The sequence below is a fragment of the Lycorma delicatula genome, chromosome 2 (assembly GCF_047948215.1).
Source record: "Lycorma delicatula isolate Av1 chromosome 2, ASM4794821v1, whole genome shotgun sequence".
Classification (NCBI taxonomy): Eukaryota; Metazoa; Arthropoda; class Insecta; order Hemiptera; family Fulgoridae; genus Lycorma; species Lycorma delicatula.
This window is the reverse complement of record NC_134456.1, coordinates 117,810,327-117,838,195: the sequence shown is the minus strand read 5'-3', so window position 1 is coordinate 117,838,195 and position 27,869 is coordinate 117,810,327. Positions and strand designations below refer to the sequence as shown.

General features: G+C 31.0%; 1 protein-coding gene across 1 annotated transcript in view; it reads left to right on the top strand.

The window, feature by feature from the left end:
* Positions 1–27,869, top strand: part of eIF5B (eukaryotic translation initiation factor 5B) — a 203,637-nt gene that overhangs the window by 30,276 nt on the left and 145,492 nt on the right. The window contains exons 7-12 of the mRNA XM_075356156.1: positions 1,516–1,768; positions 3,968–4,114; positions 5,621–5,853; positions 8,278–8,362; positions 10,574–10,707; positions 22,920–23,137. Of these exons, the coding sequence (XP_075212271.1) occupies positions 1,516–1,768; positions 3,968–4,114; positions 5,621–5,853; positions 8,278–8,362; positions 10,574–10,707; positions 22,920–23,137 (1,070 nt within the window). The remainder of the gene's footprint in view (positions 1–1,515; positions 1,769–3,967; positions 4,115–5,620; positions 5,854–8,277; positions 8,363–10,573; positions 10,708–22,919; positions 23,138–27,869) is intronic.

Sequence of the window (27,869 nt, the reverse complement as noted above, 5' to 3'; positions counted from 1 at the left end):
TCACCATTTCTCTGCATCCTTTTCTGTTGTAATCAATTATTAGTTTGAGACTCATGATCTGGTCTGGACAGCTTCTCCAAGTTTTGAAACCTTTCTTGTATTGTACCTCTTTTTCAAGTTGTAAACTGATCTTCTTCAAGATGATTCTTTAAAGAAGTTTTTATGTTGAGTCTAGGAGTGAGATTTTCCTGTAGTTGTTAGGATCAATTTTATCCACTTTTTTGTGTAGCACGTGGATGAGGGCTGTCGTCCAGTGTTCTGGTAGTTCTTTGATCCAGACAAGGTTTTTATGAAAAGTGATTTTTACTGGTCTTCCTGCGTGTTCCTAGATCTCTGCAAAGGTCTGATTTTCTACCACCACTTTGTAATTCTTCTTATTACTCAGTATGTGGTAGACTTCCTTTATTGTGAGAGGATTGATGTTTTTTGGTGGTGGTGTTATTGGGGTGCCTGTTTTGAAGTTTAGGAATCCTGTTGGTTCTTCACAGTATAGTGATTTGAGTCTATGTCTACACCTCATAGAACTTTTACATTGTAGATCTCTTTTTGGTGGTATTTGTCCGTGAAGATTTGACCTAGTTGCCATTCTCCTTTAATGTAGTTGGGGTGTTTCGAGGTTTTGAGTTTTTGAGATTTTCTCTTGAATAGGTGGATTTTAAGATTAGACTATAGTTTTTGCCGAGGTCGATGACTCTGTCCTTTGTTCTTTTTTATATCCGTTTTCATTTGTTCTCTTTTGGGCCAGCCATTTTCTGATGATGTCGCATTTTCTTCTTTCTCTGCCTAGTTGAGCATTCTAGTCTCCGGTTAATTGTTTAACATGATTTTTTGGGGTTATTTATAGTCTGATCGAATAGCTTCCAGAACTTTTCTGTATATTTACAGTTTTTTGGATATTTGTTTTTTTTTACTAGTGGGGGATGTGGGTGTTTATTATAGTGTAGATTTTATCATATGTTATCGGGTGAGTGTTGAGATTCTTAGGGAATGTGACTTGAATTCTTGTATAGAGTTTATTATTTTGAGGCTGACCAAAAAGCCTGTTCCAAACTGTTGGACACTTTTCATCACCCTCTTCCCGAGTACTGCCTTCTCTGAACTCCAGTGTTGCTTGGTTCAGCTGGTGGAGTATTCCTTAAATGACGTTTCATGGTTGACCTTTCTGTAGTGGGACTAGGTCCTGAGTTGCAATTCTAGATGTGCTCTAGTGAGGTAATAGTGGGGTACGGCTTAAAGATAGATAAAGTTGTGAAGTTTGTTTAGAATCAGTTCACCAGACAAATTTCTCCTATTTCTTCCAAATATATCTGGCTTTTGTTAAAGTTATTTTGGAGAAAAATTAAAGACTGTGAATCTAAACATAATGTCTTATATTAACATAAATATATATATATATATATATATATTTATTTATATCAGTAATTAACATATATACCAAAATAAACCATGTATCATATTTTATGTGACTGTACTTAGGAAAAAAAATAGCTTTAATGTTTTATGTTTTTATTGCAGTTGAGGTTAGAACAAGAAAGGAAAGAAAAGAAAAAACAAAAAGAAAAAGAGAGGAAAGAGAGATTAAAGGCTGAAGGTAAATTGTTAACATCTAAGCAGAAAGCTGACCGTGCTCGGGCACAGGCCATGTTAGATGCTCTACGTGCACAAGGACTTGATATGCCAGCTATAGGAGAAAAAAAACCTGCTCCTTTAAGACCAGGCACTCGTATTCGTCCAAAAAAGAACAAGCAGGAACCTGCTGCTGAACAAGGTTTTTTATTTGTTGTTTAATTTTTATTACTACATATCTGATAGTCATATCTGATAAGCTTTTTAAAAGTTTATTTTCTTTCATATGCATAGATTTAGTCCAAGGGCGTATATGTCCTTCATCAGTGATGTGGAGTGGCTTCCATTGATAAGATGTACTAAGTATACAGTTGTTTAATAGTGCCAGTTTCTTCCAGTTGAGAAGCAGTTAAGATTCCTGAGTTGGTTGTATATTTTTCTCACATTACATTCTAAACACAATACCATTTGATCGTTTAGTATGTTCAAGTATCATTTTCTATGGAATTCTCTCTTAACAGTGGTTTAATAGAATTTTATTTGAAATTTAAAAAAATACAATCTGTTCATAGTTCTCACTTTAGATCTCTGCAGCCGGCTCATAATCTCTCATCTGCTAGGTCCCTAAAACTGGGAAAAATTTTCTCTTGTTCTCAAGAATGGCACTCAACCAATTTGTTGAGAGATTAAGTAGAGAATTTCCCAACAGAAAGTAGCCCAACTTAGTACGTACAAAAATCAGAGATCTTTACTTTATTGACTTGTGTTGATGGGTATTTTTTCAAAATAATATGTTTTATAAAATATAAGTTGCAGATCTATCATAACAGAATTATTTCTTAACAACAAAATTAATTCTTTAATAGGTGTGTAACCTCTGTGTGTGTGTGTGTGTGTGTGTGAATTATTTAATGTTTATTTAAGAAAATTAATTTGTATGTTAATATTAATTTTTTAAGTTTTATTACTTATTTTAAAAAAGTAAGCAGTATTATTTTGTAATTATCCAAAAAAAATTTAGATTAATTTTTTAATTAGATTTTAAGAATATGTAGTATTAATTCTGTTAAATAACCAAAGCAGGTTTTTCTCTCATATTTTTTCTCTCATTTTATATTATATCATAATAAACACCAAATATTTTTACATAAGTTCATACAAGTAGAATAGAATGCAAAGCAGTCACTGACGAAATGTGTCCAGCCATTAGAGCCTGCAAATGTTTAAGAAGAAAAGCAACAAACCTATAAACTGATTTTAATATACATACTGATTTTGATTAAAAATTTTATTATTCATCTTCTTTGTCTTCTTAAACCTGTGCAAAGAAAAGCAGTAGTTTACTTTGTACCTAAGCTACAGGTGCATGAAAATTCATGTTTGAAAAATGTATTTTTTCAGAACCTAATGTAATGTATTAGGTTCAGTAGTACTACTCAGCTGTGATAACTTGTCTGAGTAGAATGTTAACATATTATTTGTGCAGTTTGCACATGAATGCAGGTAGATATTGAATCCAAATGCAAACATTGTACATTAGTAGATCAGACATATGGCTCTAGAAATATCGCCTTGCTTTGTTAGCATTTCATATAGTTGGTTGGATTAACTAGTTCACATATAGAAAAAATTAAGTAAAAATATTTATGATCTCATATCTGCACAGAATTTTGATTTTCGCAGAAAACAATTGTTAAAGGAGTTATCAAAATATATTGATTTCTTTTAGATATCTATAAGACTTATTTGATTTTTATTTGAACTATAATAATTATAAGTCTTTATTTAAGATGAACAATAGAAAAAAATTACATAAATATAATAAATGCTATAATACTCAAGGCACATGTGCCATCTGAAGAATTGACCTTGATTATAAAATACACAATACAAAACCAAAAAATGTACAAATAATACAAATCGGCAAATAAAAATAAAAAATAATCTTAATGCCTAGTAATAATCTCATTTTTCAGTTGTTTTCTGATTGTTAGTGGTGAACATTATGAAAATTTTGATTTTCAAAGACAAGCAAAACCACATTTGTTTAATAATAAACTGAGAATGTTATTATTCAGTTTTTATTCAGTAAAAATTAGTAGTTTTGTTTACTCTTATGTATTGAATGACAAAAATAAATTGCATTGAAATAAGGGGAAGTGTTCTCATATTATATTTGTGTTATAATCAAAAAAGCTATTCAAAGTTATTATTATAATTTTTCTTCATCAGAGATCTATAATAATTACTCTTAAAGAAACTATATGGCCAAGAAGCCACATTTCATCTTAGTTACCCAACTCTGTTGGCAGGTTAAGGTTAAATTAAAATAAAGTAGTCTAAATTGTCAAAATTAATTTATAACTATTAATTTACTTAAAATGATGTTAATTGTATGTAGCTCCTGCAACAGAAGAAAAGAAAGAAGAAAATTCAGAACAAAATACTGTCCAAGTAGAAATTGTTGATAAAAGAGAAGAACCACCAACCCCTGAAGATACTGTAAAAGATTCCTGGGATGCTGAATCTTCTGAAAATGAAGAAGATGGTATGTTTTTTTTAGCTAATTAGGTTTATAATCTTAGATTTTCTGATAACAAGAATAGCAATTGAACAAAGTTAATAATGAAAGTAAAACAAGAAAGTGGATATATTCTATTCCAGAATAAATACACTCGGTGGTAACTTTCTTAAACTCATCATTATTTCTTCTTATTGAACTATTATATTTTTTGAATAAAATATTGCATTCTGTCTGTATTTTCTCTTAAGTGAAAAACAAACTGAAAAAAAAAAGAATATTATAAACAATGATAACAGATTATAATAAATATGGAATATAATGTAATGGCGCTTGCCTCATTTTACCTGAATAAGTTAAGTGACGAAATTTGATTTTCTGTTTAAGAGAGAACATTACATTAATATGGAAGAAGCATTAAGCAACCAATGTTTCATTCATACTATATCCATTTATACAATTTATTTTGTATTATTATCATAATAATGTAAAATTAGTTAACAAGATGTTAAAGAATTTTGTTATCCGTTTTAGATTAAATAAATGAATATAAAATTATATTTTTATAATTGAACAATTTGTTTTTTGTAGCAGTATCAGAATTTACTGCAAAATTCATATTTAAGTCAGGTTTTATTATGAACATGCTGTATATAAATTGTACCAGCATTCCAGTGTGACTGGTTAGCTTTTTCTACTGGAATGTGAGATGCTCCCTATCCAAAGAAATACAATATTTATAGTACTTTCTCTCATTCTCCTTTATTTGGGCAGGGCTAAAAGAAAGAAGTGCACAAAGTAATTCAGGAAATACAAACATTATACTAAAAAAAACTAACAAAGTAACATACTTTTTGTAGGGATCTGAAAATACTAATTTAAAAAAAATGATAAAGTTTAGACCAGGATTGTTTTCAGTGAGGTAGATTTCTTTAGATGTTGAAAATATGAAAAAACAAGGTTTTTTTATTTAAAATAATTTTAAAATTTTAGGGTAGTAAAAAAGTTTAGAAATCGTTATTTTAGAACATAAAAATTTCTTATTCTGATAAAATTGACAGTGTTTATGGAAGTATGAATGTCAAGCAATTTTTGCACCCTTGAGAGGTACTTGCCTCAATAAAAATAATAAATAAATATTAATAATAAATTTGATATTTAGTCAGTATTATTCTGTTCTATTATTTATTATTTTATTCTATTATTTTTCAAGCTTCGTTCTTTGCAATTAACATAAAAATTTTGAATGGAGTTTATATGTTAATTTTTGTTGCTTTATGAAAATCCCACTATTCACATTGTAACTTTTATTCACTTCGTACATTTTTTACTGTTTTCTCTGTGCTAAGAAATATTTCAGGCAAGTTACTTAATGTGTTGTGACCTTCCCTTAGAATTTATGTTTACTTCAGTTATTTTTTTCTGTAATGTAATCCTCATGAAATCTTCACAAATTACAATAGTAAAGTTTTAGAGAAAAATTTTACTATTCACAAAATGTTATTCTAAAAATACATTACTTAAAATTTACAGATAAATCTGAAGAAGTTCCTGTCAAGAAGGATGTGTCTGAAGAAAAACCAGTTCCTGTTGTTAAAGAGGAATCAGAAGAGGAAAGTTCTGAATCTGAAGAAGAAGATGAGGAAGAGGAATCAAGCAGTGAAGAAGAGGATTCAGATGAAGAATCTAGTTCTGAAGATGAGGATGAAGTAGAGAAAAAAACTGAAGCTGAACGAAGAAGAGAAAAAGCTTTGGCTAGAATACAGGTATATATTATATTTTATTTATTTGTTAATATTTTCTCATTTGGTTTTTCCTTCCTTCTTTCTACATGACACTTTTTCAGTATTATTGTAATTTATTTGAATTTAGAAGTCCTAGCTTTTCCTGATAGGATGCTCAGTTACTAAATAGGGAACAAAGACCCACAACAAAATAAATATATACAACAAAATTGTTTTCCTCCAGAAAAAAGTGACTTTCAAAGAGCTACTTTAGGATGGTGTAAGCATTTTTAAAGGAACAACTTTGCCCATTCAAAGAATTGTATGGAATTTCAATATTGTATCTAGTCTGGCAATTTGGCATTAGAATAAATTTTTTTAATAATCTATATATAGTGAACACTGTATTTTATTGATAAATATCAGTATTAATGAAAATTCTGATGTGTATTATAAAATAATATCATCTTTGCATACATAGAGTCAACACTGCTGTATAGTCAAAAGTCTTTATAGTTATATGAAAAATTATTAAACAGTTAAATTAGATTCATAAGAAACCAAAATAACATTAGAATTTGTATATATTTATACAAATTTATAAAATTATGAAAAGAAAAATTATTTTTCTAATCATAATAGTCTCTATAGTTAAATTAAAAAATAATATCACATAATATAATTAATCAAAATTTGTAAATGTGCGTGAGAAATATAACAACATAAAAAAATCGAACAAGTTTTTAACCTAAGTACAGTTTACAAAATATGATGTCATGATTTATATCATTAATTATTTAATCAACATTGATTATGAATGTGAATATGAAGCACGTTTTTAAAATAAAGTCTGTTTTGAAAACAAAACTGAAAAATAAGAATAAACGTTAATACTTATGCATAAAGTTCATTGATTTTTTTTAAGTTTTGCAATACCTATTGGCATTTACAGTAGTTCCACAATCACTAAAAGTAGCCTTAAGCTTCTTTACCAAATGCACTTGTTCAAACTTCTTCAGTCTTCTTGCTGGGGAATTTGAGGCAGGCAAACAAAGAAGTAAAGATTCGAGACCGGGGAGGCTAACCTGTCATGCCGGGCGTACTACCAGTGAGCGGGGGATGCCTCCTTAGAGCAAATGGACACTCTCCTCAACTGAGTTATACTTAATTGGATATCCGGTTGGGGGGAGAAGGGAATAAAAAAAAATATAAAAATTTACAAAAAAATTTATAAAAATATACAAATTCTAAAAAAATAAAAAAAAATATTAAAAAAAAAACTGATAATGATAAGTTTGTTTTTATTCATTACACTTAAATTATATTTGTGATATCACTATATTTTATATATATTACACAATATACCGTATTAAAAATAAACCATGTTCATTTTAAGGAGGTCACCATTGGCATTTCTGAAAATATAACAGCAATGTACAACCATGATTACCTTCTTTATCTTTTTCGGGTAATATCTGCATTACTGATGTTCGATCACTTTTCTGATATGATGGCAGACATAGTTTTTTTTAAATAGCAACCCCTACTTTTACATCAGTTTTCGGTGGAAGATATAATTTAAAGACATAATTCTTGTCAATTTTTTTTCTAAATCTAACACTTAAAATTAGGCTAAATGCTGTAGCCAATTTAAAAAAAGTCTGCAATTTTGTAAAAAAAAACTTTATTAACCTCTGTTTTGTATTTAATTTTCAAATAGAACACATCATTTAGAACTTTTTAATTTTTTTTATGTATTTCTTTGTAAATCCAATTATACAAGTTCTACAGTTGATTAAAGCTAGTAAATTTCGATATTTAATAGATATAGGAGAATGTTTATCTTATTGGCTGCTTTAAATCACAAGAAGATAAAACCATTTGAAAGGATTTACTCTCTGAAAAGCAGAACAGTGGCCATGAGCTTTGCTTACTGGATTTGCATCAATTTTTTTTTTTTTGTAGATAGTTGAATTTAGATGTCATTAAGGGGATTGTTTTGACTTAAAACTGATATTAGAAAATCACATTTTTTTATCAGTTAAAATATGCAAAAAAATCTTTCTCCCTCTTTTATTGTGACCTAAAATATGCTTGTATAGATATGTCCTTTGTTTTTTTTGTGTACATTTCATTATTATATCATATTCAGGTCTTCTTGCACACAATTTTCAATAATCTTGTTTTTCCATAAAATTTTTGAAAAGAGTGGTCCATAATAAGTCTGGAAATTCCATAACAGAACACTAAACATGAAGCATAGTTTTACATACATTTGCATTGACGTGGCTACAAATTTCATGTTCAAGAATTGTTAGTTTTATAATTACAATGAATAAATTCAATTCTTACATTCATAAATATTTCTGTTTATTCCCATTGCATATCCAGCTGATATTTTGCATTGTTAATGGAACATTCATTAGTCAAATATCGTTATAACTTAATGATTTATTTTTGTTTCAGAAACGCCGAGAAGAGGCTGAAAAGAACAGAACCACTGATAATCTACGTGCTGCTGTAGTTTGTGTACTAGGACATGTAGATACAGGTTTTTATTTTTTTTTTATGAGAAAATGACACTATTTTTAGTTAATTTACTCAATTAAAATCATGTTACTTATTGATGGAATAAATTAGTAGTCATGTCACTGATAGTGGTAACATTGCCATACATACAACTGAATATAGTGCCACAGTGTAATATACACAACCAGAATGTATTGCTGCCACCGATTAATAGCAACTATATATTTTATAGTGCTTCTAGACCCTGATTTTGATTCATTTAAAATTACATGCAGAAAAAATTGAATTACTAGAAAAAGAAAACTTCAACAGAAGTTGGTGCATGTCTGTTTATTGATCAGAGTTGCTTCAGTCAATATATATGTATTCTGTTTTTAAAGTTCTTCAAAAAAGGTCTATTTTTTTTTTTTTGTTATATGTGAAACTTATGGCTGAAACCAGTGAACTAGTTTTGAAGTATAAATTCAATATTCATAAAGTATTGAAAATTCTTCTATATCTTATTAGTTGGCTGCTGACATGTATTGAGCACTATAAAACTGCTGTTACAAGTCATGTTAAAGCTATTCCTTTATTTATCAAATGATTCAGCTGCTAGGATGCATTTAAAAAAATATTTTATTATGTGTATGACAAAATTGTTTATGAATTATTAACTTTATGTAATATGAATAGTTTTACTGAAATTGTTAAGTTTTAGACTACTGAATTTTAAGCGTTAAGTCATTTTGAAAACTTAATATTTCATTATTAGAGTTTTGTGTATTATAGATTAATTTATTACAGTTTAATTATTTTCTTTATTATAATATCTACCACTTTTGACCTCTTGTAGTGTGTACATGATGTAGCTATTAAATTACAAGTAAGTTTTCAAAAAAGAGGATTATTGTTACAATCGTACCTGTTGTCATCCCCTCAACATACTCTTCTCCTCTTCCTACACATCATTGTATACAAATTTTCCATTGTTTGAAGCAGTGCTACAAGTCATCAGGTGTTATCTCCTTCAGTAGCTCTGCAATTTTCTTTTTTACCTCTTCCTTTGTTTGAAAATGGGTGCCCTTCAATGTGGGTTTCAACTTTGGAAAAGAGTAAAAGTTGCATGGAATCAAATGTAGTAAGTAAGATGGTTTAGTCCAATACTTGCATATTCTTATTCACCTTGCTATTTAAGAGACATTGGACTGTGAGTTGGAATGTTGTCATCTAATCATTGTTCTTCCACAGATTGGGTCTCTTCTTGGTAGTTAATAGTTCTCTCAGCTTGGTCAGAACTTCAAGGTAATAATGTTTGTTAACTGCCCAACTCTGTGATACTTATTCAACCATTATTGTTCTATTGTTACAAAAAAAGTTGATCAGCATTGCCTTCAGTTTTGACTTGCTTATTCTTGTTTTTTTATTCTCAGTGATGTGGGAGTTTTCCAGTACATCAGTATCTCTATTTCTGGAACATTTTGGAAAATCTACATCTCATCGAATTGTGGTGATCTCCTGCAAGTCTGGGTGGCTTGACTGTCAGCTGTTCTATGATGTTTCAAGTACAAGATTGTTTCCAGATGCCTTTCTGCTCCATATTCAGTTATTATTTTTATTATTATTTATTTCTGTTTCTTATTAGCCTTTTTTTTTCTTTAGGATAGTTTGGCAGAAACCTTTTTCATGTTAAAATTTATCACACAACCTACTTATTAATGAGAATTATGTCTGCTATAATCCAACGTTTTAATAGGTGAATGTACTTAATAGTTCATCGTTTTCTCAATGTTTTGTTTGTTCAGTTGCTGCTGTGACAGGGTGACACAGTCCTCAACTTCAGCTAAGAATTTTTGTCATTCAGGTAGTTAAAAAAATATCTCCTCCACTACTTTCAAACACAGTTTCTTTCATTTCACCAGGTATTTGATATTAATATGTTGCTCGAGTTGTAACATTGTTTTTTCAACACCAGCAAAGCGGCTTCACTTGTGTTTCTTTTATAATTGCCTGCAGACTAACTATGAGTGAAAGCAAAGAATGCTTGTGTAAGGTGCTTCTAAAATCTTCAAGGTCATTTGTGACATAAGTACAGGGTTTACAGCACCCTTGTCTTATTTTTTAATACCCACACTTCATACATATGTGTTTATATATATATATATACTTTTTTTAATTTATAGATGTAGTAAGCTAATTTATTTTGTTTACCAGCTGTTATATTGTTTTATTTAGAAATGATTTCCTTATTTAGGTAAAACTAAAATTCTTGACAAATTAAGAAGAACTAATGTACAAGATGGTGAAGCTGGTGGAATTACTCAGCAAATAGGAGCTACAAATGTTCCTGTAGAAGCTATCAAAGAACAAACTAAAATTGTTAAAGGAGTAAGTTTAATAAATACATTTCACTTTTATAAATAATTTATGATTTTTTAGTGAAAGTTCAAAACATGAATCCCTGGAAATAGGTCAGATTTACTAATAATTTGATTATTAGATTGAGTTCATCAGTCATGTCCATCAATTTTTTTTCTGCTAAAGATCACTACTTAGAGCCATCCTGTGTTGAGAAACAGATAAAATGCTATCACATATACTCAGATATTTTTACCTCTAACAATTTTTTTTAAATTACAATTTCAGTTCTGATTTGGAATAATTGTACACAGTAATACTCACTTGTCCTAACATTGAAGTATGACACTAATCATATTGTTTTGATTTCAGTTCTAGAAAGTAGTAATATTTGTTATCATTTATTATTACTTATTTTTTGCTGATAAAGTGCTTCCAAATGGTGTATTTATTTTGATAAGATCATTAATAGAAAATTTTATTAATAAATAATACATATATAACACATTCAATTTCCATTCTGCCCTAGCAGTGATGAACTTGTAGCAAAAGTAGATCTTTGAATATTGCTGGTAATTTCTACTGATATTGCAGGGTCTCTCATTATGAGTTAGCAATTCGTGCTCTGTAGCTGGTTTTTTAATTTTTTTCATTACATGATTTCTTAAAACGTTTAATTTTAATATTAATTAAGATAAGTCTTTCTTTTTTTTTTACTGATATTTTATTCTTAAATTGCTATTTTAATTATTATTGTTGTTTTTATCAAGAAATTTTTCATTGTTTTTAATTCCTTAATATAATATTATGCATAAACTTGTTTTAATTGTTCAGTTGAAGATAAGTGAAGCACCTTAATGGCATGCATGATAGTCTGTTTTATCTGTCTATTAAACATTTTATCAATTATTAATTTGTAAAGATTTGTTACATAAATGTGTTTCTTTCTGGATTGGAAAATCTATCCAAGTTGTCCAAAAAATGACAAAAGAAACAAATGTATTCACAATGTAAGAGGTGAGTATAAACTAGAAATAATGGATGGCTTTTAGGAAAAAATATAGTAAAATTTTAAAACAAATATAGTAAAACAAAAACTTAAAATATAAATGAAGTGAGGAATAAACAAATAATTATACTATGCAAAAAAATAATTACATAAATAGGGTAAAAAATAGTGTAAAAAAATCATGCATAGCCAGCACTATGCAAGTTGTTTCACACTACTTTGTGATTAGCAGATGAGCATAAAAGGTAATGTGACCCGTACCATGGAGCATAATAAATATATTTTTAAGTCAACAATAGTATTTCATCATTTAGATAATAATTTTTTTAACATTTTAATGGAAAATTCATAGTTACATTACAACAAACACTGTTTGAAACCGAACAGTTTTCACTGTTTGTTAGGAATGACAATAAAAGTATTAATAATGAGTAAGAGTACTGCTGAATATTTTCATGTTATACATTCAAAGATTTGTTATTTTTCTAATTAAAATTATAAATTTGCTGTCTCAAAATATGATAGTTTATTAATTAATATATTCAAATTTAAAATGTCAAATACCCTTGACCCCTCTCATCCTGTATTGACACCAGTAGTAGGAACTTAAGATTGTACTCCAGTACTAAAAGAGTTAATGTAATTAATTTTTTCTTTATTCCATGAAAATAAAGGGGAAAAGAATAAATTGGTTATGAAGTTATGCATTGTGAATATCATTTTATTGCAGGAGTAATATGACAGATTAAAAAAAATCAATATTTTTTTTAGCCTAATTACTTACACATATACAAGCCTGCAAAATTTAGGTTGTGGAATGTATTTTAACTTTTGTTAATTGGTTCCTATGTATTTTTTTAGTGCTGAATTCGAAAATAACCTTCATTTTTTTACATCACATCAGGATTCCTCGCAAATTGCAAATTTAAAAAATTGTAAAATGTTGAAAAATTGCAAAAATGTGATACTGTAAAATAGACATAAATTTTATTTTTAATAAATTAATATATTTCCTTTTTTGGCTTGTACTATGCGTTCTTATAGCTAAAGGTATCTTGGGTTGAAGATGATGAGATGGTGGCAGAGCTTGGCTGACAGGTAGTAACAATATGTAACATGTTTACTGGCAGCTATCTGTGCCATTCATGCACCATGCAACTATACTGTCAGTGCTGTTTCAATGATCAGTGAGCATAAATTGAGTTTTTTCTATCGGTGATCAAACACATTTTTGTTGGTGCAAAATATAATTTTAGGCTATAAAGCAAACTTTCCAATTTCAAAATGGCTTCAAAAGGCTGCAAAAATTCTTCAGATTCTTTTTATTACATTTATGTTGAGTTAATGGTGGAAAGGCAAAAATGAAACATAAAAAGTTTGTTTAACTGTATCTCACGCATTTCAGATTGAAAATAGGAGATAAAGACAAAACTTGGGCACACCACTACGTTTGCTACACTTGCTGAAGGACTTAGACCATTTATTCTCAGATAATGCCCCACTGTGCACCGGTGGCCTTCAGGGGGGTGGTAGAAGGCCCACAGAAAATTGCAGGCCGGCAGGCTAGGAAAGCGATGGCTGATTAAAAAAAAAAAAAAAAGGCAAAAATTATGTTTTCCTGATATTTCAAATGAAAATTAAATATCTACTACACTAGTACAAAAAATTTAATTTGGGCACCACATATGCCTAATAAATTATATATACACATTTTTTTAAAATGAAAAGTACATAAATTTTATTTCATTAATAACTTCTGATTTTTTCATATTTTTTTTTATTGAATTATTATTTAACGCAAATTTTTTTTTACAATCAGAAGTTAATAAAATCTATATATTTAAATTTTAAAAAAAGTTTAAAAAAAGAAATGAGTCTGATTCGAACTGATGATGTGCATTTCCCTTGTAAGATACAAAAATTTCATTTGGCTATAACTCTGGAACCAATGAAAATAAGTACCACTTATGATATATCGTTCAAAAGCTCTCAATGAGGGTTTATTACTGCAGTTAAGAAAAAGTCCAAAATCCAGATATTTTGGGATTTCGGGTATTTTGGACACTTTCAGTTCAGTCGATTGCAGTCAAAACAGGAGGTGTATAACTAGGAGTTACAACTGTCCTAAATCCAAAATTTCAACATCCTGCAGCTAATTGTTTTTGAGTTATGTGAGGTACATATGCACACGCGTATGTACGTATGTACGCATACGTACATATAGAAGTCATATGAAAGTAGTCAAAATGGATCCAGGGATAATCAGAATGAATATTTCCTTTACTTTGTACCAGGAAGTAATAATGAAAGGGACCTATATTTTATGATAAAAAATGATTGTATTTAAACTACTTTAATGTTCCAACCAAGAGGTTTAGTGAGTCGAATAAAAAAAAATTAAAGCTTTTACTATACTTTTTGACAGTAAACTTTAGATTTCAAAAATCATCAAATTTGAAAACAAATCTGAAAAATCTGAAAGTTTTCTTCATTTTTGATCTAACGCATGGAGGAAACAAATTTTTTTCAGTAAACTGCTATAAAATCGTTTAAAATCTTAACGCTTTAGCTTTAATTTCTTTTTTTATGTCTATGACTTTTCTGAATAAAAAAAATTCTTGTTTAAAGAGAAAAGGCTACTTTTGTCTTTAATGCTGCATATCTCCCAATCTAAGCAACGTAATTGCATGATTATTCCTGTCGGTGAGTGTTGCATTTTAAACCTATATAAAGGCAGTAATTGTTTATTTTATTTTCATTGGCATTTGCCCGTGCAGTTGGTACCAGGTTTTTTAAAGTCAATCTTTTATGCGCATACTTGTAAAGTCAAAACCATGTCAGAAGCAAAAAGGAAACAGCACTACAGTGCAGAACATATTAAATACGGATTTATTGAAAATCCCACAAATCCATCATCACCAATGTACCTTATTTGTCAAAAACCTTTTTCAAATGAAGCGATGAATCCTTTCAGGCTACAAGATCATATTAATAAATGCACTCAGATAAGAAAGATAAAGAAGTTTCCTATTTTCAATTCTTGTAAAAGAAGTACGTAGATCAGCTAACTGTATCAAAACCTTTTTCAGCGGCTTCCAAATAAGATGATTATGGACTTCGAGCTTTGTACAATATCTCATTGTTAATTGCCAAAATAGGAAAACCACAAGGAAGATTTAATTTTACCGGTAGTAAAAGAAGTAATAACCATTTTTCTCCATAAACCAGTGGCAGATATTATCCAAAAAATTCCTGTGAGCAATAGTTCTGTGATGAGATGAGATAACTGAAAACATTGACAAGAATCATTATGCAATCATCTGAAGACTTACCAATTTTCAATTCAGTTGGATGAGTGCACTTTACCAACTAATGAAGCACTGTTGATGTCATATGTGAGGTTTATCAAAGATGAGAAAATATGTCAAGAACTATTATTTGCTAGAAATTTAGAGACAGATGTAAATGGAGAAACCATATATTATTATACACTGAAAATGTTTTGCGATGAAAAGGAAATTCTTTTGAAGAATATTATGTCAGTTAATACTGATGGTGCACCAGCTATGATAAGGCGTCACAAAAGCTTCATAGTGTACTTAAAAAATAAAGTTACAGATGTGCCTGCTGCACTTTGCGTCATTCATTGCCAGCATTTAGTTGCTAGAAACCTGAGTGAATGTCTGCATACATCACTGCAATATGTTATCAGAGCAGTTAATAAAATCAGAAGCAACTCACTAAATGACAGATCATTTAGTCAGCTTTGTGTTGCCAATGATGAAGATTTCAGTCGCTTGCTGCTTCACACAGAAGTTCACTGGCTATCAAAAGGTACGTCTGATTCAATTTTACAGTCTGACTGTGATAGAGTTCATGGAAAACAAGGACGCAGAGTTGCGCGACAACTTCATTATATCAAAGAATTATATTGCATATTTGACAGACCTACATAAATTGTTTAATGATGTCAATCTCCAGTTTGAAGGCGACAACCTGAACTTGTTTAAAACAAAAAAATTTGTTGCTGCTTTGGTAGCCAAACTGCTATTACAAAAGAGAAATATTGGCAGACGTGAATTTTATAACTTCCCCAATTTATTAGCATTATCCTTCAACAATGCCAACTTGCTTGTTTACTGCCAACTCAATGGTGGAGAACCTCCATGGTGATTTTAAAGAAAAATTCCAGGACATTTTAAATATGGACATGCTAGACTGAGTGTTGGATCCTTTTTCAAATGTCAACACTAGCAGGATCATCCCAGTTAGAAGAACAACTTATAGAACTGACAACAAAAAATAAATAAAATAAAATTCAAGAATGGCTACCAAGTATTTTAGCTGCAAAAGCCTGTCCTACAACTGTACCCTGGATTATGATCGATTGTTCAACAATTTGTGATAGCATTTCCATCGTCATATTTGTCTGAATGTGGATTTAGTGCTGTAGCAATATTTCTAATCAAAACGAGAAATTGGCTGCTTTTTACCAAACGCAGCAACTTATAGCTATTTTTAAGTAAATTTGAGCCTGATATTAACAAATTCATTAAAGCACTTTAGATTCACTCTTCGCAGTAATGTAAGTGTAATTTTTCAATTGAAAGCTTTGTTTTAATTATTGTATTGTTATATTGAATATTCTATCACTATTGTTGTTATATAACTTTATAGATACAATTTTAATTTTTTTTGAAAGCAATTTTAATAAAAGTACTTCCAAATATGATTAATATGCGTTTTAATTGCTCTCATTTAAAAGTTTCAACTCAGTAATAGGATATGCCACGTTTAAAAACAATAATTGCAATTATTATTTTTAACAGATGGTAAGTTTAAACATTTTGGGGGCACTAGAAAATGTTTGATTCTCAACAGGGGTGGTGAACGAAAATGTTTGAGAATCAGTGACTTAGACGGTGGTCAAAGGGTGAACAAGAAGCACTCAGATTTGGAGTTCCAATGGTGTGGCAAGAGCCACAAAATTGCACCAATGATAGTTACTTTTGTTCGACTGGTGTTCACGGTTTCAATTTTAAGAATAAAAAAGAATCATCTATCCAAATATGCTATCCACTTTACACCCAGTTCCTCATGGTCCAGACGTACAGTGCCAATTCCACCAGAAAATTTACCTGAAATAGATGTTCCACAAATAATTTAAATGAAGTTAACATTGAGGAGTACGAACCTGGAGATAGCTGTGCACCAGAACTTTTTTCACAGTCTGAACTAAGTGATTTGGTTTGAGACTTTCATCTGACCAAAGAGAATTCAGAATTGCTTGGTTCGAGACTTAAGAGAAGAAGAACCTGCTAGCAGCTGGCACCTCATTTTACTGGTTCAGGTAGAGAAAAGAATTTTCTTCCATATTTTTTGGAAGAAGGGGAATTAGTCTTCTGCAGTGATATACGTGGACTTTTGACTCTATTTGATATTCCGTACAAAGTACCAGTTGGGAAGGTTCATAGATTCGTCCAAAAGAAGCCTCAAAGTTGTCCTTCATGATGGGAATACGTATTCGTCAATACCCAATAGACATTCTGTCCATTTAAAAGAAGGTTTTAATAATTTGGAATTCATTCTCAATAAAATTAAATATGACATTCATAAGTGGATTACATGTAGCTATCTCAAAATATATCGATGCTCCTAGGACAGCAAGGAGGCTATACAAAGTTTCTTTGCTTTTTGTGTGAATGGTATAGCAGAGCAAAGAAAAATCATTGTATAAGGAAAGATTAGCCAAAAAGAACTTCATTAGAACCTGAAACCAAAAATGGCTCCGAAAAGTTCTCATAGATCCAAATAAAGTTCTCCTTCTACCACTGCATATCAACTTAGTCTTCATGAAGCAATTTCTCAAAGCGTTACCAAAAGAAGGTAAATGTTTTAAATACATCTGTAACAAATATCCAGCCTTATCAACTGCCAAACTAAAAGAGGGTGCCTTTATTGGTCCTGACATAAGAAAACTTCTCAAAGATGGTAATTTTGAGAAACAGTTGAAATTTGCAGAAAAGGAAGCCTGGGGTGTTTTTAAAGATGTAATAATCATGTTTCTGGGCAATAAGAAGAATCTGAACTTGAAATCAATCATTGAGAACATGCATTCTGCAGAAGTACAAAAATTTAGGGTGTTCCTTGAGCTTGAAGATTAACTTTCTAAATTCATATGTGAATTATTTTCCTGAAAATCTGGAAAATAGCTGAAAAATTATCTGGAAAAAATTCTCTGAAAATATCTGGAAAATTTGCTAAATACCTTTTTTAGCAAAAAGGAGGTGAGAGATTTCATCAGGACATGAGAGAAATGGAAAGGAGGTATCATGGAAAATGGACTACTACGATGATGGCAGCTATTGTTGGATGTTACACTGAGATGAACCTATAGAGAACATAGAAGGAAATCACTAAGCAGAGTATAAACTGCCAGAGTATTTTACATACTTTGTCATTAAGGGTGTCTGAAGAGGGGGAGTGGTCTCCATAGACATGAAGTACCTCATAAAAATAAATTAATTTAAAAAGGGACTGTAATAGAAATTAGGCTTATTTTGTGGCAATATTTTTTTTAGAAATTAAGGGGTCAATCCTCTTTCGACCACTCAACTGTTTAGTTATAAGAATGCATAGTACAAGCCAAAAACATGAATATATTATTAATTACTAGTATGAGGTAATTTGGCGAAGACAGTAAGTGCTTGTAATAATTCAACAGAAGTAAAATCACTGTTAAATTAATTAGCAGTAAATAATGAACTCATGTCATAAACTATTTCCTTGTAATAGTTTAATCATTATGCAGTGTGTAGCATACAGCCAAGGTTCCTTCATCATCTGGAGTATGAGTGGAAACGAGTAATCTCATTTTACACCTTACATTAGGAACTAATTTGTAAATACATCGGGAAGAAGCATGTCATAAATTATTTTAGTAATCCTTTTTTCTTTTACATAAGTTTAGAATTGCTTCTTTTGATTTTTTTCTTTCAGGAGTGTGCTATTCAGTTTTGAAAAACTCTTCTACTTCCCTTAAAATAAGCGAGTGATTTTATAAATTTTATAGTCATTATTGGTAACAATTAAAAAATGAAACGCATATATATTTTAATCATTGTTAGTGAATTTTTAAGTTTAGTACTGTCGTGTTTGGCAGAGGATATTGAGAGAGATTGCACACTTATATAGTTATTTACAGATATAAAAATAAGTAAATTATTTTTGCAATCAGTATTTTGATACTATTATGAAGTTTACAACTAATGAAAATTAATGAAGTGATTTTGGCATTAAAATTACAGTTAAAAAAATAATGAGTTTTAAAAAAGAATTATTTACTTTTATTATTTACAAAGAGAATTAACTTATACTTTAACAATGAATAATGACATCTTTCCCCCCTTGTTCAAGATGAAGTCTAATTGTTTACCGCACATAAGTAGAATGAACACTGTCAGACTTTTCTCACAAAACATTCAGGATACACTTTTTGTTCTTTATCCCCTAGTGTAGCTGTTGTCCTTGCATAACAGCAGCCATCCCATTCCTTGTTCATTCAGATGTTAATAATAGTTCCAACTGTTATTTGATTTTCCAGAATTCTTTTGATTTTGAACTTTCTCCATTATTCTAAAGATGCTTTCTATTGTAGTTGTTTTTCTATTTTTCGTTTTTAAATTTGTTTATCGGTTTAACATTCTTTCATTATCCTCTTGTTTTCTTTCTCATACCTTCCATTTCTAGAAGTTTCTCTATTTGTCGTAATATTTTTAATAAGTTATTCTAAAAATATCTTATGTTGTTAGCTGTTTGTTTATCTTCATAGGTGCATTTTTTAAGTATTTTCATTAAATAAAAACTTTCATTATTAAAAAAAATGATTTACTGTTAAATTGTTTATTTAAAAAATAGAAAAATTGAAACATGTCTACAAAAGCCAAGTAAAAAGTAACTACAAGATCAAGTAAGATATTAAAATTATTAATGCTGATCTCTGTGGTGGAGTGGTAGGATCTCAGCCTTTCATCCGGAAAGGATGGCTTCCCCGTGACTAAAAGTGAGTTCATACAAATCAACCTTAAAGCATTGATTTTTTCTCCTGAACATTGTCCCTCTAAGTTTCACACAGTCCTCACAAACTCTGGAGACTTAGCGTTAATTCGCCAGCCAAAATTATCTTTCTGCCTCTGAATCTTAGAATTTCATGCCCTAATTTATCAAGGAGAGCCACAAAACTGACAACTCCTGCATTTGGGGGATGGTACACAGCAAAAATCACAGTATCCCCCAAGTCTGCCCAGATATAACCTTCTCCAGCTCCACATATTTCTACCAGAGTCCCTACTGAAGGAAAGCCAATTGACACTGTCAAATGCTTGTCTCTTATCCATTCCAGCCTAGAAGTCACTGACACATTAGACTCCATAGCAATTATAATGTCTGCTCTGTTTTGCATAGCCAACTCAAAGCAGTTGTCATGTGCCCATCTGCTACGATTCATATTTAACTGTAGTATCTTCATTTCTGGAGTGTACAACTGCTGGTCCAGTGGCCCTCATATCGCACATGTCGTCTGGCCTTTGCATTGAGCACTCTTATGGATCGGTTTTCCACAGTTGAAGCATAACTGAAGTCTATCTACTCCTTTGCAGTCCGCTGAGACATGGCCTGAAGCCCAACAACGATAGAATCTGTCTTCAAGTACTCAGGTATTGACATGACAATGTACCCAGCCTATCCATATATGAGCCTCTGTTAACTTCATCACTGCACGATATGTCGTGACCACTGTTGCATTTTTGGTTTCACCATAAGCAGGTGATATCGACGAGATCTTAAACTCTTCTGCACCTCCGATTACCTAAGCTATTACATCCTTAATTTCTTGCTCACTTATGTATCTCCTATATGTACAATTGTTCTATGTTCGCCTCTGATCCTCATGTCGACCTGTAACTCTGCTGACTTAGCTTGTAACGTAGTAGTAAGTGCCTCAGCCTTCTCTTTCCCCTTAACTCGTATGCATAATTCTTCATTATACCCTTTCCTAAGGGAAAACACTTCTCCAGCCTCTTCCTGGGTAACATTTTTGTTTCATAGTCCTTAAGAGATCCGCATAGGATCTGCCCTCTGCTTTGACTATTATAGTTAGGCTGTCTTGTACAGGTGGAGTAACATGCTTGATCCACGAGCTTTTGCTTTCCTGATTTACAACTTCTGACTTTGGAATCAAAACTCTCACTTGTTCTTCTCTATCCTTTGTTAAATATACCAGTACTTTCGTAGTGAGGTTCCCATGTCTGCCTCCTGATAGTATAAAAGTCGCTGCCTTAGTGGTTTCTAGTATTTTCTTCGTGGCTTTAAATATTATCATCATTACTGTATTTTCCTCTCCTTTAACTGTTTCATAATAAATAGTATGTCTACTGGCTGGATTTATAGCTTGCTCACGTCCTATGATAACTGTATCATTTTTGACAATGTCTCCAAAGATCACTCCCATGATACTACGAACAGGGTGATCTCTTCACCCAGATTAGCCTGTTAGGTCATAAACTAATTATGTTTCCCTAATCAGGTATTTCCTCAACTTGAGAAACTCTTGAAACTATTTCCACCAGCCATCTTCTAACGGTTAACGCTATCAAGTCCTCATCAGATAAGTCTGTGTCCAACTGTTCTCTTATCCTGAGCTCGTGAGACCCCTCAGTTTGTGTCGCTTGTGTAATCGTTGCCTGTGTTCAGATAGCGATCCTTTAAACCGTTTATGTATTCTGCATAGCTCCTTTTCATGTGTTGTTATATATATATTTCGATAGGCCTGCCCCTGAATTTTTGTGTCAAATTAAACACTAGAAGTCCTAACTGAGTAATTAGTTCATCCATTGTCCCCACAACAGATTCCTCCTCTTCTGATGACATCTGTCTGCACCTCTTTTTGCCTTTAGCATACTCTTTCTTCACCTTTGATAGTGCTGGAGGTCTCGAATTACCTGGTTCCACTGAATCCTCCACTGGAAGTGATCTTCTTTCCATTGTTGAACCAAACGTCTAATTGAAAAACTAATGTGCGAACCATCTTCAGCACCAAATTCTGCTTAATTGGAATACCCACTTGCCAAAATCGTGGGGTCTTATTTTTGGGGGAGTCAGGGGCTCAGGAAGGACCCAGGACACAGAGATCCCAGGGGTTTTTTTGAGTTGGGAGTTATGGGAAGAGAGCTAGGATGGAAAAAAGGAATCCCCTTATAAACTGCCTCAACACTTAGAATTATTTGCTCACCTTATATGAAAAATAGTTTAAAGTCTTCTAAATGATTGTTTACTTCACTGTCTTGTTGTAACTCACAGGGCAATAAATTAGTCAATAGTGACATCTATTGTGACATAATGTTTAAGTATTTAAATCGTAACTATGTAGAAAATTAAAGGATGTTTTTGTTAGTACCAAATTAATATTTTTTATTTATTCTTGTTTTATATTTCTTATTGCTAGTGGTGAGTTTTCTAATTATTTTCACAGTTTTTTTATCTTCTCGATACATTACTTTCTTTATGACTGATGGTGATTTATATAGGCCAATCTCATTCTTCTATATTAATCTTCATTACATGAACAAAAACATTGCATGTATTTATTCACATACATACATCTGCTTTTGTTTATTTACTTGAAGTAGTATATTTTTATATTTTGTCATTTAATACTATTATTTATTTAAAATTAATAACTATATTACAATATACTGCAAAATTTATTTAATCCATACATAAGTTATACTTTAAACGAACACGAATGGACCTTTTAAAAAATTAACCTGCATGTATAAAATTAAACTATTTGTTAATATTTCTGTAATGCTCTTGGTAATAGAGTTAATAGTATAAAGGAAATATAATTTTATAATTTTAGTATAATAAAATATAATTTTTTATAATATAATAATATGTTATAAAGAAAATGAAGTAGCAACTAAGGTCACACGTTGAATCTACACTAAGTTTGGCTAATCTTAAATTCAAAAGCTTTTATGCATACTACTCGAGTAGATTATCCTAGGTTATTTACCATTGTTATGGATTTATTTACTAACAAGTAGTCATTTTTTAAAATTAGTTTAAACAAAAATATTCATTTTATTATACATTATTCATTTTACATTATTCTTGGAGATATATAGGACATATTTTGTATTTATCATAGAATTCTAATTATTTCCATTTGTAGTTTTCAGAGAAAGAACTTCGAGTTCCTGGACTTCTTATTATTGATACACCTGGTCACGAGTCATTTAGTAATTTAAGAAACCGTGGCTCCTCTCTTTGTGATATTGCTATTCTTGTAGTTGACATTATGCATGGATTAGAACCTCAGACAATTGAATCAATAACGCTTTTAAAAAATAAGAAAACACCATTTGTTGTAGCTCTCAATAAAATAGACAGGTAATTTATACTTTACACCATTTTGAAGTAAGCTTTTTTGTGTTTAGATTAAGACCAAATAGTTATATAGAGGTATCAGCATTTGTTAACATCTATTTCTACTAGGTAAGATCATATTTTAGCCTTTTTAAAATTATAAATAAAAAATTAATGTATTTTATATTTCCTACTGTTTTCAGTGATCATTTTGACCTATACAACGTAGTTTTCTCTTCACTTGGAACAAGACCATGTGACAAAACTCATTTCAGTGCTGCTTCATTGCATGATTGCAAAAAATCCAAAGTTAGCAAACTGCAGGGGTTGCAGTTTGTACAATTTTCCAGTGACATGAGTGAACTAGTTTGTCCTGTTACTGTGAGACTAGTTTTTTTTAGGGTTTTTAACTGTGCTTTTTTCAGTTAAATTTTAAAACTCTGAATTTTAATATGTTTTTAGGTAAATTTCATAAGAAAGCTACGTATTGTAATGGGTACCATGATTTGACTTACGGACAATTTCAACATATCTTCACATTTCACATCCCCCAGACCCCTATATATATTTATTTCACTTTCTTGTGGACACGATAGCTGCTGTAGTTTTGTGCCAATCACATTCAAATTTTTCCTTAAAAATAACTCGTCCCAAAATCTCAATCAAGTTCGTTAATGGCCATGACCATGGGGGGGCTTTTTCAAAAAAACAAAATATTGCTATAACTTTCTTATTAAGTAAAATATCGAACTTGTTCCTACTATTCTTTGCATAAGGACCTAAACCTTATCTAAGTAAATTTTTTTATATCACCAACCATTGGCCCAGAGGGTTGAAAAAATGAGGTTTCAGGCAAAAAAGAATCATACCTCCCTCAATAGATAGGCACAGTATCGAATCGATTTAAAGTGGTTGTTAGTCCTCTAAACATTACCTAACACTTTTGTCTGAAACAATTTTTTTATATGACCAACCCATACGGCAAGGGATGACCAAAATGTTGCTGGAATTGTAATAAAATGGAGCTTGTTGCATGCTAAATATGTGAAACCATTGTCGTATTGAGTAAATTTAAAGTTTTTCTTAACATTAAGGTGGAAATATTTTTTATCCTCTACTTAGCACCGGTGAAATCTACTTCTGCCTTCCGATATGCCGAAAGGGATTTTTTTTTTCTTTAATGTGATTTATAACTCGGAAATATTATTACGAGAGCTATTCAGAAATTAACTAACGGTCCTCGGTGCTGCATGAAGATTGGGGATAGCGATTCTGTCTTTACACAGCTGAATAGCACAGTTCAGTGCAGTTTTAGTAGCGTTATAGGAATATTGCTCACTTGTTTGTTCCTGTAAAACTCTCATTGGAAATGGCTGATGTCATACAAAATCCTGAAGACTGTGAAGTGTGTGCTGTCATCCATTTCCTTCATGCAAAAAACTTGTCAGCTGCTGAAATTTATCATGAACTTTGTGGAGTATATAGAGGGAATATCATGAGTGACAGTGCAATAAGACAATAGTGCCCTATTTTTCGGATGTCAAACAAATCTTTACAATAATGAAAGGGGTCGACCCTCAGTTGTCAGAGGGTTGTCAGAAGTTGTTGCAGATGTCAATCTGAAAACTCAAGAAAATCGTTGATTCATGATTAACAGAATTATCCAAATTTTTCCTCACATATCGAAACAGTACTGTATAAAATTGCAACCAATAGGTTAGACTTCCACACATTTTGCGCTAACCGAGTGCCTAATCTTTTTTTCTGATGAACTCACAAAAAAAAAATGTGGAACCAGCACTCTTCCTTCACCATTACCGTAAGAAGAATAAATTCCTTGACCACATTGTAAGAGGGGATAAGACATCAGTTAGATTTGTTAACATGGAAACAAAAGCTCATTCAATGCAGTGGGGGCTCACCAGTTCTCCTCAAAAACCCATAAAGGCCTATCAAACACTTTCTTCAAAAAAGTGATGGCATCGGCTTTTTGGGACTATAAAGGAGTGATTTTGTTTGATTTTATGGAAAGAGGCATTTTTGCTCATCTGCATACTAGAGTACACACTCAGTGACAAATCAACAGTTTCAAATGGGAGTTGTTTAACCATCCTCCATACAGCCCTGATTTGGCTCCCAGTGATTATCACCTTTTCGACACAGCATTATGAAGATGACGAGGAGTTGAAAAACTGTATTACTACCTGGCTTAATTCACAGTTGGCAGAGTTTTATGTCGAGGGTATTCAAAAACTTATGTACAGATCTGACAAGTGCTTTAATTTTGGATGGTAATTATGTAGAAAAATTGCTGAAAGATATATAATAAATTGTTTCTTTTAACAGTTGGTGTTTTTTTTAATAATGAATTGAAAGTTATTTTCCGAATAACTTCATTATTTGTGATTTGATGGGATTATTTCAGTTTTTACTTTCTAAAAAAAAATATTTTCTTCAATTTTTTCTACAGCTAAACAAAGCTAAGAACATACATTATATTTACTGCTTAGTATGCAGTGCTGCAATTTGTTGAGTTATCTTTAAATGAAAAAAAAAAGGTTCCATGCATTTTTTCACATTGTTAATGATCAAATAGGATTTGATAATTTATTATATCCTTGAAATATATTGTTTGACAGGAGGGATATTTATTTTATCAATGAAATCTAATGTTCGACATGTAACATCTATATCAAATGAGCACTCAAGTGTAAAAACCCAAATTATTAACTGCTAGAGATTCTCATAAACTTTGAAGTGTTAAGACCGTACTTCTCAAAAACCTATTTAACTTTGTTAGGATGGTTGGGTGACCTCGCACATCATCCAGTGTATGAAAATTTTTTTTTCTAGAGGACATTGCTATTTGATAGAAATTTTTAAAGATTAGTTAAAGAAATTTTAATTAAAAAATTAGTTACATAATGTGTGTGTGTGTGCGCGCGCGTGTAAAGGCTGTATCACAAAATTCTCCTGGGATTTCATAACTTGTTCTACTCATGAAAATAATGGAAAAAATTTTTTTTTAAACATATGTCCTAAAATGCTTCATGCGAGTTACAGCTAGTGAAAGATTTCACTCGATTTTCAGGTACTCGAATGAAATGAGTTCATACTGGAATTTTTAGGACATTAAATAAGGGCAGAATTAATGATTTCATATGGTTTTTGACCTTAAAAATCTATTAAAATAGGTCCCAGAATCTTTTCTGTACTGGTTTTTGAGAAATCTGGGGTGAAAACCAGTAGATAGGGGTAAAAAACATTTTTTTTACATTTTTTAACTTTGTTAAACAGGTAATAAATACATAAAACTTTTAAATAAAACTCATCGAGAATTTAATTTTGAAGAAAATGGATAAGATAGTCATAAGTTGAATAAAACGAAGAAAAAATTTTATTTACATACAGTACATTATACTATAATGCATTACATGTACCATTTTATAATAAATGTTTAAATGAGCCCACCATTTTCAACACATTTGTTGGCAGGCTTCTGTACTGCTTTTGTTGCCCTTTTTAGTTATTCAGGACTTTCCTTAAGTTGCTCTGCCACATCCATAATGCGGACAATTAATTCCTTACATGAATGTATTTTTGTTTAGTATACAATATTTTTCATCCATCCCCAGACACAAAAATCTAAAGGTGTTAAATCAGGTAATCTTGGTGGTCAGAAATGTGGACCTCTAAGACTGATCCATTTCTCAGGGAAATTATGATTTAAATGTCTGGAAATGGCATAAAAGAAGTGGAAGGCACACCATCGGTCTGGAAGTATACTTTGCGTCTTAGCTCAAGAAGAACATCTTCAAGCAGCTGTGACAATTCTTCTTGAAAAACTTGCAATTAGACCTTAGCATTTAAACACCTGGGTAATATGATCGGTCCAAACAGCTGATGTGAAGAAGGCCACACCATACATTGATGCTAAATCAGTGTTGAAAATTGCCACCATATATGAGGCTGTACTTCTGCTCGTCTATGCTCATTACTTAAGTTGTTGGCCCCCATCTCTATTGAAATTTACCTTGTTGGTAAACAAAACATACTTGTAGAGATGTCAATTTGTATTCCATCAGTTGCAGTACTCCAAGCAAAGTGGACCTTTTCCTGGGTGTAGATGTTGAACTGGCTGTTAACGATAAGGATAAAACTTGTTTTATATAATTGTTCCCCAAACTATCGAATGTTAAACTAAAATCTGCGTAGAATGATTAATCTTTTAATTAATCTGCCTGGAAAGACATTGTGTACTGACACCTGGACTATGCTGAACTGCAACAATAATAATTTCATCAATAACAGCGTCATGTTGGACAGATTGTTCATAGCTGGACGAATACTAGGTAGTGAACCTGTTTCTCAAATATTGCAAAAAGTTGCACTAATTGTTTTGGGATCTGGAACCTTGCGATTTAGAAATCGTATTTCATATTCTAATTGTTTTTTATAATTGTAATTATAATGCTGCAGCTGCATCAGCTGTAGTATTACTATAATAACCATTCAAAATGAATACCATATCAGTGTATTCCTTTGTTGTAAATAAGTAAAGCACTACTTCAGTGGCTATCCATACATGTTCAAAAAAGATTTACAGAAAACCTTTGCTAACGACAGCACAGTTGACAGTACCCAATGTACTACTTAATCCACCTTACTGAATGATTTGAACATTAATGCAGTTTTGCACATAGTTGATTAGCTGTTATTTTATTGTGTACTTTGAGATAGTAATTTTTCAAATAAT